The 13000-nt window shown below is 30.5% G+C and overlaps 3 protein-coding genes across 4 annotated transcripts; 2 read left to right on the top strand and 1 right to left on the bottom strand.

The window, feature by feature from the left end:
* Positions 1-2119: 2119 nt before the first annotated feature.
* Positions 2120-4913, top strand: LOC149903517 (uncharacterized). 2 transcript variants are annotated; one of them, XM_090108761.1, is made up of 3 exons: positions 2120-2209; positions 2524-2745; positions 3397-4913. In XM_090108761.1, exons 2-3 carry the CDS (start codon positions 2533-2535, stop codon positions 4849-4851), a joined length of 1668 nt encoding a protein of 555 aa, XP_089964887.1. In that variant the 5' UTR covers positions 2120-2209; positions 2524-2532; the 3' UTR covers positions 4852-4913. The 2 variants fall into 2 exon arrangements, with proteins under 2 accessions (XP_089964887.1, XP_089964888.1); XM_090108762.1 differs by lacking the exon at positions 2120-2209 and having other exon boundaries at positions 2638-2759.
* Positions 4914-8791: 3878 nt separating this feature from the next.
* On the top strand, positions 8792-12744 carry LOC149903515 (uncharacterized). The gene is made up of 4 exons (XM_090108763.1): positions 8792-9629; positions 10196-10276; positions 10408-10576; positions 12281-12744. Exons 1-4 carry the CDS (start codon positions 8805-8807, stop codon positions 12442-12444), a joined length of 1239 nt encoding a protein of 412 aa, XP_089964889.1. The 5' UTR covers positions 8792-8804; the 3' UTR covers positions 12445-12744.
* LOC149903516 (uncharacterized) lies at positions 11107-12271 on the bottom strand. Its single transcript, XM_090108764.1, has 2 exons — positions 11918-12271; positions 11107-11654 (listed from the first exon to the last, which is right to left on the bottom strand). Exons 1-2 carry the CDS (start codon positions 12059-12061, stop codon positions 11490-11492), a joined length of 309 nt encoding a protein of 102 aa, XP_089964890.1. The 5' UTR covers positions 12062-12271; the 3' UTR covers positions 11107-11489.
* Positions 12745-13000: the final 256 nt, after the last annotated feature.

Genomic DNA, 13000 nt, shown 5'->3' with positions numbered 1-13000 from the left:
TGGAGATTGCACTATGAACATTAACTTGTAGGTTTGTAAATTCAGGTTTTTTCGAAAAAGAAAAAACTAAAAATCATGGTCTATAAAATATAATAACGACATAATATATTTTTAACAGTATTTATATTATAATATTACTGGTCATACTTTACATACAATTTTAATTGGTAGAGAATGATAGTTTTCAATTACCTGCCCCTGCCGTGCGTTGAGGACAAGAAGAAGCTTATCTAATACAATGGAGATTTCAGTATGAACATTAACTTGTAACAAGAAAATATGAAGTTGAATGACGCCTGTATGTTTTTTACCCCTTTCACACCTAGGTAGTTAGTTAGGTGTGAAAGGGAGTTAGTTTAGTTAGTTAGATTATTAAAGCCGAAATCATTCATAATAATGTACTTAATTATTAATCGCGTTATGCATCGAAAATTTCTATACGAAGGTATTATGTCAAGAAGCTTATATCTTATACACTGGAGATTTCGGTATGAACATTTGACGTGTAACAAGAAAATTGTTGTGTTCTATCACTTTCACACCTAACTTGGTATTGCCACTGTTAATACGAAGTTTTCCCAAGGCTACTATGTATGCTGTAATATTCTGTGCAAAAGGTTAGTTTTTGTACATGAGTTTGTTGATAAATTGCCAACAACGTCATTCAGAAGCATTGTTGGATGAGACAGTTATTATTTATGCTAAATAAAATAAGTATCTGAACCAATTATTAAAAAGCGATACTCCCTGATTATGGGTAGTTACCATAATAAAATTGTAGCAACTCTCACTTTGACAATATGGCATAAGTGTCAAAAAAATTGCGTCGCTTCGAATATTTAAGTTAATATTGTTGCGTATTTAATAAATATTTTCCGAATATTAATAATGTATTGCATTGTGAAAAATTGCAGAAGTTTTTGGACACCAAATTCTGGCCTATAATTTCACAGGCAAGTGTATATTTACGTTATTTACAATATTCCTCAATACTCATGCATTTACCTGTTAAGAATCATTTTAATGGCAAAAATCGTCAAATTTATCATCATTTTACTAAGCAATCATGTTAAATAAGTTCTTTTCCTAATACTTTCATCATTTTTCAACAAGTTTTCAACAAACAAATTTAACAAGTAAGGTAACCATGATGATGGGTTTTTACGGATAGCGACGATAATATATTGCTAAACAATATTACTTATGATGAACATTTAGAACACCATTTTAAAAATTTTTATACTAGATTATACTAGTAATGAAACAACACACGACATCGGTATTGCACTCACATATTGTGGTTTGTTCTTTTTTACATTGAAATTTATACTTTTTAACCTAATATTTTTTTGTTTTACGTATTTCAGCTTTCCAAAAAATGAAGTAAAAAGAAATATATGTGCTTATCAAGGGTAAAATTACTGAGGATTACGACCCAGAAAAAAAACACTGCCATAAACAGTTTTAATTTGATGTTTTTGGCTTGAAGTTGACCCGTTGAAGCAACGCGTTTAAAAAGAAGATCTGAGTAACTTACAATTTGGTAAACAGCATCTGATGCAAAACACAACTTTCCTCTATTTACAAAGGATGTTAATGATGTATATCGGTTAATATCCAAGCTTTGTAGCCAAAAGTTATCAAGCATTATTTAAAACTATCATTCTCTACCAATTAAAATTGTATGTCGTATAAAGGTGATAATTCTTGTAAGTTGACCAGTAATTATAATAAAAATACTGTTAAAAATATATGTCGTTATTATTTATAGACCATGATTTTTAGTTTTTTCTATTTCGAAAAATCCTGAATATACAAAACAGTGTGGTCACCCACAGAAAGAGATAAAAAACAACACTGACGTCATTCAAGGTTATATTTTCTTGTGACAAGTTAATGGTCATAGTGCAATCTCCAGTGTATTAGATATAAGCTTCTTGTATTATGTTATTAATTCTAAAATTTTATTCCAAAACTGCGACTAATAATCTTACTTTTAGTGGTAATCATTATGTGATAGAAAATATTTATAATAGACAACAAGACGGAACAGAATATATCTCTGAGGAATATATATTATCTCTATGGGCTCTGTGGAGACAATCTTGAAAGTTGCTATTGCTAAAGTCATGAAATGTCAACCTATATTTATAATTGAACTGACAATAATAAGATTAAATTATACAATTAATTTTAGTGTAATAAATAGGTACATAAACACATTATTAATTAACTATATGAATCCTTAAATTAATTTAAGATCTCTTGATTTTGCAAATGTAGTCTAAAACATTACTGAACAAGGTTTTCTTGAACATCTTGTTTACTTACTTGTTATTTAGTTTCAAACTTTGGTTTCAAAATTGTTAGATAATTGAGTTTATATGTTATTATCTCGTCTATTTAGTATTGAATATTCTTCTTTGTATAAAATAGGTTTATAAAATTAATGTGTACGCAGTTTTTCCATTACAAATCTTAAGCATAATGTTTTCTAAGTGTTTATAATTTTACCTATTTCAGTTAGGTACCATGGGTGGATGTCGGTGTTCATATAAAAACTGTAATGTTAAGACTGATGGAAAGACGCACATGTTCCATTACCCAGTGTTCGATAAACTTCGATGTCACCAATGGCTGTTAAACGCACATAAACTAGATTTTTTAAATCTTAAAGTGTCACAGTTGAAGAACAGAGTCATATGTCAACACCATTTTAAGGATGATAATTTTATGAATTATAAGGTAATAAGAGCATGGTAAGACATGTCATTTTCTTCTAAATGTTCAGAGTGTTTGAATAAACAGTTACATAAAAATATAATTAGAGTAAATTATTGAATAAATATATCATTAAACTTTGCATGCTGAACCTACTGCAGATCTCAAGCATAATAGTCCGCCGTGCTTTGCGATAGAGAAAATTCTGAGTGTTATACAAGATGAATAATGATAAGCATAGATAGCGTAAATGAATTAATTCATTATGTTTTCTCAACAACGCATTGTACATTGCTTTCAAATAATTTGCTATTAATCTAAGACAAAAGTAATGTAAGAGCAGATATGATTGTCTTCGCTTGGAATTTTTAAATGCATTTTAAGGGCTAAATAAGTAAAACTATATCAATTTTTACAATGTATAGAAATTCGAAGATGACTGAGGTCTGAGTTGTTTCATTTCCATATAATCAATGTTACAGCTGTGAATTGTGATAATTGATATAGACCAAAAATATAAAAGATGTATGGCTTCTCTAGTTAAATAAAATTAATATGCACCTAGTTTTGATCCTACATAACAAATTTTGGATTTACAATAATGCAAGCATGTTAAAAAAGGTTAAATTCTGGTTTAATTAGGTAATAATATGGACAAATATTTTTCTATTTTAGAAAGATAAGCTGACTTTTGATGCTATACCTACATTGGATGGACCTTACTGTGACTCTTCTCAATATGAAAAAAACAATGAAGAAAACATGGAAGCCTTTCCTCTTATATTAGAAGTAGAAAATGAAAATATATTATATTGTGACAAAAGAGCCAATTATTCTGTCAAATATGCAGATTTTCTAACAAACAGTGAAATTACTTTTGTAACTAATTTAAATACAGAAAACAAATCAAACTCTAATGAAGAAAATGTTAATCATGAATTAAAGAAGGAAAATAGTCCTGTAAAACCTCCACAGATAGAAAGGTACAGTGATAAATTAGTTTTTCAACCGAATACCAATATACAGCCAAATGTTCTTTTGAACACAACAGAACCAATGATTAATAACTCAAATAAAATTAACAATTCAAATCAGATAGCTGAAGAAACAATATTAAAAGAAACACCCAAAAGCAAAAAAGAAAAATCATCATCCCTTAATATAAAGTTCCTCGAACCTAAATTGTTGAGAGGCAGCCATATTAGGTCGGAATCAAACATTCCTATAAAAAAGGAGCCCAAAGTAAAAATTATATCTGAGAAAAGAATTAAAGATCCAATCGCTATGCCCAAAAACCTTAAATTGGTATCCCCATCATTAGTAATTAAAATGCCACAGAAAAAAACACCTCAGCAAGAAGCAAACTCTGTGGATTTCACTGGACAGTCCTCACAAAACGTTGGAGATTGTGTGTTTAAGCCTTTATCTGAACAGTATGTTGTGCCATTAGAATTTGAATCACCAAATAATACAATTTCTATGCAAACACCTCAGATTGATATAAAAACAAGCAAAATATTACCCAGGAAACAATTGGCTAAACGCCTTTCGAAAACAGAAAAGCCAAAGGTGTCATTACTGAAAAGCAAAATAAGCTCACAAAGAATAGCAGCTATAGAGGAAAAGAGAAAGTTTAACATGAAACTAAGAGACATGATAGAAACTTGCTTAGATAAGAAATCACCAATACAAAATGACAGAAATAAAGATATAAAAGATGATGGAAATGAAAGCAAAATAAACAGGCATAGAGATAGTGTTACTCAAGTGAGTACCTACTTATCAAAGAAACCAGAGTTGCCTAGTGCACAGGAATATACAATAGCTTATTTAGATGCACGCATGAAAAGATTGGAAAATACACTGTTGAATAAGATAGACCAAAACACGAAAAAAATTATAGAACTTAAAAATTCTATTATATCTCCAAAACCAATAAAAAAGATAAATACTACAGTCCAAACTCACGAAAATGAGGAATCATACAAGAGACATTTATATCAAGAAATTTCAAAATTCCTTAGTCCTAACTCAAATAGTTTAGTGTATGAAGAGTTGTTTATAGATAAATTTTCATTGGAAAAGGCAAATGCGCCTGAAGTTAAAAGAAAACGCAGAAAGTGCAGATGATAATAACTTACTTTGTTTTTTTCTATTCAAATTATTTTAATTTAAATATAGTATGATGGAATGATAAATGCATTTTATTAATATGTTGAATCATAATATGATTTATTAGTACATACTTATAAGTTTAGAATATAATACATATAAACTGACGTAGATGCGGTTTAAGTGAACAAACTAGCAGTTAAGGCTGTTCCGCGTTATTTATACAAACAGAAACGTACACATCCACGTACTCCGTAGTGAGACAAAGATAGAATATAAATTTAAACCGTGATTTAAACCATTAGCCGAAAAGAGTTAGCAAGTGTGTAGTGTGTACATTAATTATTAATGTACACACTACACAATGTAGTTGCTAACATTTATTGAACAATTTTTTGGCGCAAAAAAAAACCGCGTGGTAGTCGCACGTGCATGTGTAAACATTCGTGCGAATATGGAAGACGCATGTGCAAATAGGATACTGTTTATATAGGTAACAATTTAAATTTAGTTGTCGTAGTGTTTAATATAGTTGTCCATATGTAATATATTTCATAAGCACAACTCGTCAAGTTGTCTATTGTATCGTTCAAAGTCTTGTCTGAACTTCATTTAGCATAGCAGTTGTTTTGTTTGGATTTTTTTTTGTATTTTTAACTACACGGAAAGAGAAAACTGTATCTGTTTCTGTATAGACTCGACACATAAACTTTATAATAAAAAAAGATCGTGTGTTCCGAGCACACGCACACGTGTCAGAAGTGAAACTTCTTTGGCAAGATTCAAAGATACCAAAATCGTCGCCTCCTACTCCATGACGTGACGGTATTGCCATGACGCATGCTTGAAATTTTACTTGCCACCATCAAATCCTGTTTTTTAATAACGTGGATCCTCGAATCTTCCTTTGCAACAAAAAAGTAAAATCAAAATCATTTCTTAGACGACACACAAAAAATGTAGCCTAATAGCTGTGTCCCGCGGTTTTATTTTAGTGATCGTTCCCATTGTTTTATTGTGTTGTAGGTCTTCTACGATAAATTGACTATCTCACAGTGAAATTATTTTTCAAATCGGACCTGTGGTTCCTGCGATTAACGCGTTAAAGCTAGCAAACAAACTCTTGAGATTTATAATATTAGTATCTTATAAAATTATCTTTATGATATTTACAAGCAGCGCTCCACGGTTTCACCCGCGTGGCTTCGCTTCTGTTGGTACTTGGTCTTAGCGTAATGATATATAGGCATAGCCTATAGCCTTCCTCGATGAATAGCATGAATAGGCTATCTAACACCGAAAGAATTTTTCAATTCGGACCAGTAGTTCCTGAGATTAGCGCTTTCAAACAAACAAACTCTTCAGCTTTATAATATTAATTAAGTATAGATATGCCGGTTACAAAATTAAGATGGAATTTCATAACGCTTCTCAATAAAAGATAATAAGGTTAACAGTTAGAATTAATATCATCGCCATCTACTGGAAGAAAAAATAAACAAACATTACTTATTTCAGACTTTTAAGATCTCAGGAAGTTATACCTAGTACATTTCAAACTCACAACAGTTAGTAATAAGGTGCTAGAATTAGTTATAGAGTATAACAAAATGAAAAAACTAATTAATCAAGATTCGCCGAAGGCTGCCAAAGAAAAGAACACTGTGAAATATACTTTTAAACATGCTGATCCTTCGGCAGTAGATAAAGAAGAAAATAATATAATTGGGTGAGTGATAATTCTATTTAAAGTTAGGTTAATACAAAAAGTTAATTGTTTAAGAATTATAGACAGAACTGAATTTAAAAATATAGATTTCTTTTACTGGGAATAGTAATTGAAAGTACTACTTACTTACTATATATTATGCAATAATTAATTTTCAACTCAATAACATGTAAATATAAACACATTACAAAAAAAATCTAACAAACATCTCATGAATTAAACAGTCGACTATATTATGACAACATCAAGAAACCTTCACGACTTAGGTGAATCGAAGTCCCGCGAGAATTCAATCGTAAAACATTTTGTGGTCACATCTTTACCGTACAACAACAGGATACCTAGGTTCTAATTAATTATACGGTATTCTGTGAATGTGACTTGCCAATTATCTCCTTGTATTCTCGTATCACGTGCGTGACGCAATCCGGCGCGTTTTTTTAAACAGTTTTTTCTATGTCGTTTGTTGCAATATACGTATTTTTATTCACTTCCTATTGTGTGTCCTTCGTTACCTAATACCTTTTCTAATAATTACCAATTTACGATATTAGATATTATTATTTACGATATTATTATTACGATATTATTATTAAAATAACAATTTTAGTTGAAAGAGATAAATTAAAAATGTATTATGTTTTACCGACTGTTCTATTATGTATGTATTAGATTCTTTCACAATGAAAGTACGTACTCATCTTTGAGCAGGAAAGTATGGATTTTCCTTAGTTCATTATATCCGATCGTGAATACAAGGAAACAAATCTATATAAAAACAAACATGATAATACACATTACACAGCATTACTCTATATCTATAACATGGATTAATACGAATATTCTTAAAGCACCTATCAATAAATGACAATCAAGTAATAGCCATGAATATATAACGACCTACACTTCAAATAAGAACCCAAAGAACATTTTATTAATACAATTACATAAATGACTGACAATTTTATACAATTTCTAGGAAATGATAATATCGTGGTGGGCGCCCTACTCTGCTATTAATTAGTTGATCAAATTGTCTACTATTAGTAGTAAGGTGTGTTCATATATTTTGTTCCTTATTCCAAAAATATTGTTTCCTACCCATAGGCTATATATTATCTAAAACACTACCAATATTCTGAAATATTTACCTATATGTATACCTAAAGTTTTAAAATTAATTAATTTATAATATGTAAGTATAAAGTTTTTTTTTCTATGGAGTGGACAGCCGATTATAAAAAGGATGGATTCTTTTTGTGCGTTTGGTCGTTTTTAAATTTTCTTTAATAGAAAACTATATTATGAGGAAGTAACATAGGCTATATCACAGACTAATAATAATATAGGTACTACGTGTGGTACTACGTATACAAGCTATATTACATATATTTAGTTTTTGCCCTGGGTCGGTTCAACCGGAGCTGAGCCGAACGGCTTGTTTTTATGACATTATAATATTTCTCATTCTAAGTATTAATAGGTAACTACTTACATATTAATTGCCAAAAGTTCTTACAGAAAACTTGATTGAACTTTTGATATGTGAAACGAAATAAATTTAAACATACTGTATATATGCTTTCAATTTTTCAGCTAAACGAATACATTCTATTATTTACACAGGCAGTGGACTCTAGTTGGCTAATTACCTTGTAACACGTTATATTCAATGATTTTAAAACAATACGCGTGTTAAGTACTTCGAGATTGTGAACAATGTGAAGGTTTTATTTATAATCAAAATAATATAAAAATAATTTGGAAAATCCAAAAGTGCACGCCTCATAATTTTTTTTTAATAAATATTTATTAATTATTATTTTTGTTTATTTAATAACAATTAAACCACATCGAATCAGACCCTGAAAAATGAAAGGGTTCTATTCCTGAGCATACTCAAGCGTAAGAGAAAAAAAAAGACTCGATTAGTAAAGTATTTCGGTCGCTATCGTGTTAACAAGAAAAAGGATCCGCACATACAGACACACGGACGTCCAAGACAGAACTTTTTTAAACTGTTTTTTAACTAGTTTAAATAACAAAAATGACATCAAAAATATCATGAACGTTAAAAATAGTGTTTTTTCTTAATATGTGTGTGTATGTATTATCTTACAAGTGCAATGTATGATACATAAAGACATTTTAAGTTTGAAAAATCAGATGTTTTGCGCGAAGTGACAGTAGTACCCACCTCAACGCTTCGCTTATGAGGCGTGCAATAGATCCAACCTGAAATATGTCTTTGGAGCATAGAGTCAGTGACCATAAAAAGGAAAACATCTGCTACATCAATAATTCGTTCAAGCCGTTATGGCCATTTCTGAAAGCTTTCTCCCTAAATTATAACAAGATTCAAACACAAAGATGTACAATTACATCATTCTTGGCCTTTACTATTCCCATTCTAGTGCTGGGAGGCCTTAGTATTGTCACATTGTACTATAAAATTGTACATGTGTACCAAGATATGCTCATATCTATAAAATACACCGACATTATTCAAGTTATTTTTGATTATTTTCAATATATAGTTGATTTATATTTTGTTTACAAATATGGAAGCAATATGGAAATATATTTTAGAAATCATCATAAAATTGACGAAACTCTGGGCTGCGCGTATAGTCCAGACTTAAAGCGAAAGCTTTTGAAATTAGTTGCGATTTTCTTCTTATCGTGGACACTTACATGTGTCTGTGACTTTTTGGCTTGGTGGTACTGTACTGGATTGGAAGTATCTTTAGTGTTCTCCATATCGTACATTTACATATTGATCAAAGTTTTGACCAGTTTGGACTTAACATCGCACGTTTTACAAATCGAGTTTCGCTTACGAAACATTGCAGAAAAAGCACAGACATGGCTCGATACAATTAAGCTCAGAAAGGATTCAACATTAAAGATGAAGCTATATACGCGTTCAGATGTTATAACCGAACATTCGTTAGATAATGTGGAAGTTAATTCAGCGGACAATTTGCCTGAATTTAAATTGTTAAGTAAATCGTATCTTTGGCTCATAGATCAAGTAGACTTTATTAATGAAGTGTTCGGAACAAGGGTAAGACGTTTCAAATATTAATACCAGACAGTTTTATCAATGATTCTCAGTACATATATTATACAATTTAATAACATTTATCAGTAATGACTTTGCAGTACGTATGTAGTGATTAAAAGATACACATCACACTTATTCTTGTACATAATTTTCTAGGTATTGGGTACTAGTCTACTGATAATATTATTAATTAGTATATTTTGTCAAGTAATGTAAAGAATATTTTAGAATTTATTCAATAAATATTTGAAAATAAATAAATAATTAATAAAACATACTGCTGTAAGAAACTTTTTAAATGTACCCAAAATATTCGTTACGTAGGTACCTACGTTTCGTACTTCCGTTGCAAAGCTCCTTCTTAGAAGCTCTATATTTTTACTATTGCAATAAAAATAAATCTATATACTTACCAATAAATTAAAAAATGCATTTAATAACATTAGAGTATTTTTAATTTAATTTTATTATACAAATTTAACAAGAAAAATAAAAATAAAAAAAATTTACAAAATTATATAATCGATGCTTAATAATCGTCGATACTTAATAATCGATACTTTCAGATATTATTGAACAGCGTAAGTTTACTTATAGATATGGTTAGATTTACCAACATTGCCGCCAGGATTCATCTTGGATCACAGGTTTGTTAATTACCCTAAAATATTAATAAAACACTTATGACAACAAGATATTTAGAGGCTGTTGCATAGAACTTAGAAGCAATAAAAGTGAAAATTTCTTGAATTATAATAAACTACATCTTAATTTTCAGCATCTGAACCGAAATTATCTTGGAATTTTCCCCGTAATTTCCACAATAATGAGGATCATGATGTGCATTGCTATTCTTGTCAGTATGGTTCACCACTGCGAGTTAGCCTATCGACAGAGAGACAGAATTATACATATCATAGACCACTTCAATATCATCAATGAAGCTAGTAAGGATTTCTGATTGTTATGTGGCTATTTTTATTATTCCAATTTCCAATAATATTATACATTAACGATCCTACAAAAAACTAGAAAAAATTTGATCTGGCTTCACTTCTAAATAGATATTGCTCTTGAGCATATGATAAATATAGTTATCTAGTAATCGTAACACAAAATTACTTTTTAGGGGAGATGGGCCCAAAGGGGGCACCTTACGGGAAAATTAAAAAAAATGAAGGTTGAAAAGAAGTTAATCCATTTATTTTTTTGCCAAAAGTTCCATTAATAAATACTTTTGAATGCTAAGTGGTTAAATTTGTCAAAAGTTAAAGTATATAATAATTATTAACAGATTACTAAAAGCCTACGATTGCCCGCTTTGCCCGAAGGGGAGGCCTAAAGCGGGCTTTCGTTTAGGGCAAAACGGGCAGTAGTTGGGTAAAGCGGGCAGGCCTGGATTTAAACAGTAGATTTCAAAATATACAGCCACAAATAATATATTATACAATAATAAATAGAGTAAAAGACACAAAAATATTTTATAAGTTATGTATTTCAAACAGTCATACAATTATTTTTAAATGAATATATGAAACAAAGGAACTTCTTAGGAGCTTTAAACTTTTAGGTACAATATTTCCAGATATATCTGAAATAATATTTAAAAAAATAACGCCCTGTTTACAGTCTATCATTATTTAGTCTCTAATAAGCGATACAATTATTTCATATATATATTTTTTTATAAATCCTAAAATAATGTAATAGGTAGGTATACAAGTTCCAAAAATTCTTGTTTAGACAGCCCGTAAAATAAAGAGTCCATGTGGAATACGTATTCCAAAAGCTCCATTTCTTGTTCCGTAGAAAAGACAGTAAGTAGTAAACCTACCAAGCTTTACATTACACGAACCCAATTTAAGATGTCTGCAATGTCGTTCTTGGAATCCCATATTTAGTTGTTACTTTTTTGACAGGTTTTCCTAACTCTTGCACTTCTCGTTTTGCTTGCTGCATAGTTGAGCGTTGCCATGAGGCTTGTGAAGTTTTACGCTTATATTTACGCCGTTTATAAGCGGTCATCTGAAAGGAAAAAGCAAATTAACAAAAGAATGTAGGTAACATTTTAGCGGACGGGGCAAAGCGGGCGCGTGCCCGCTTTACCCTGCCCGCTTTGCCTTTTTCGACATTTGAAAGGTTCAGACGAAATTCTACCTCAAAATTTTTAGACACGTGGATTTTTATGGAACCAAAATATGGCCAGATAGCCACTTAATAACTAACAAATTTTGGTTAAAGGATTGTAAACACCAAAATAAAAAGAACACATATTAGTTATTACATACCTTGCAATATTTTTCAAAAATCGTCGAAAAACATTTATTTGTTGCAGCTTGTAAATGCGTGCTCGCAAGCGAATCCAACGACTGCCGCGAGGTGGGAGGGGTGTGGGGATCGTGCTCACGAGTCGCGCGCGCGCCATTAGGCATTATTTAAAATTCCGATACTATACTGAGTGCCCTCTTTAGGCTCTGTGCCCACTTTAGGCCCCTTTCCCCTATACATATTAACATATAATACTAAATCTTATAGATTCTATCCGCACATATCCTTCTCAGTTCTCACGCATGAAAAATAATATTAAGCTATCTTCACAAAGTTGCACGTTTGGAATAGATCATAAGATTTAATAACGAAAATATATTTAGGGCACGATTCGGGATCAGCACTCAGCGACTTCCAAAGCCTTGTGCAGTCAAGACGGATAGACTTCCACATGTCCAGTCTAACTCAACTCAACTATTCTCTTCTAAGCTCTATGGCATCGATCGTTGTTACATACACTGTTATCTTATTGCAGAGTGTTAATTAGATCTAATATATCTCATATTTACATTAAGCGATAAAATTGTATGCGGGAGATTATTTTATAAAAGAGTTATATGTATAACTAAATGGATTAGATACTTAACTATATGTACTCGATTTACATAGGTAATACATATAGGTAATGTGTAAACTGTAATAAACTAATAACAGTGCAGCGATTAAACCTATACAAATGTATATTTTTTTCAGTCCTGTAACAGAATTGCATATAATTTTTGTATGGTACTGCATCAAGTATTTTAAAAAATATCCTATCATGCCAATAAGGACGGAAGTGCGTATTTTATTTCAACTCCCCCATATCGTTGTAAGTATGACTTGTATGAGACACTGTTTTTGAAAAATATTTATTGGGTCTTATGTATCTTATTTATCTACTTGAACTGATATCGGCTTTTCATGCATGTAATTACTTGTTAACATATTATTATAGTAAGTAAGTACTTACGTTGAATCAAATAAATGTTTCAAAATATAGAACCTAGTATTTTTCTTTTCATCTATTATATTTTTTACACATAACATCTAATAGTGGATAT

Source organism: Colias eurytheme, chromosome 13 (assembly GCF_061535395.1).
Source record: "Colias eurytheme isolate Ceu_HAF_F1 chromosome 13, ilColEury1 Martin Lab GWU primary, whole genome shotgun sequence".
Classification (NCBI taxonomy): domain Eukaryota; kingdom Metazoa; phylum Arthropoda; class Insecta; order Lepidoptera; family Pieridae; genus Colias; species Colias eurytheme.
This window is presented reverse-complemented; position numbering and strand designations above follow the sequence as displayed.

Coding starts and splice junctions, on each gene's coding strand:
- LOC149903516 (XM_090108764.1), bottom strand. CDS start 12,061: ATGCCTAATGGCGCGCGCGCGACTCGTGAGCACGATCCCCACACCCCT. Junction 11,655..11,917: donor TTTTTGAAAAATATTGCAAG/GTATGTAATAAC, acceptor TTTTCCTTTCAG/ATGACCGCTTATAAACGGCG.
- LOC149903515 (XM_090108763.1), top strand. CDS start 8,805: ATGTCTTTGGAGCATAGAGTCAGTGACCATAAAAAGGAAAACATCTGC. Junction 9,630..10,195: donor ATGAAGTGTTCGGAACAAGG/GTAAGACGTTTC, acceptor CGATACTTTCAG/ATATTATTGAACAGCGTAAG. Junction 10,277..10,407: donor GGATTCATCTTGGATCACAG/GTTTGTTAATTA, acceptor CTTAATTTTCAG/CATCTGAACCGAAATTATCT.
- LOC149903517 (XM_090108761.1), top strand. CDS start 2,533: ATGGGTGGATGTCGGTGTTCATATAAAAACTGTAATGTTAAGACTGAT. Junction 2,746..3,396: donor ATAATTTTATGAATTATAAG/GTAATAAGAGCA, acceptor TTTCTATTTTAG/AAAGATAAGCTGACTTTTGA.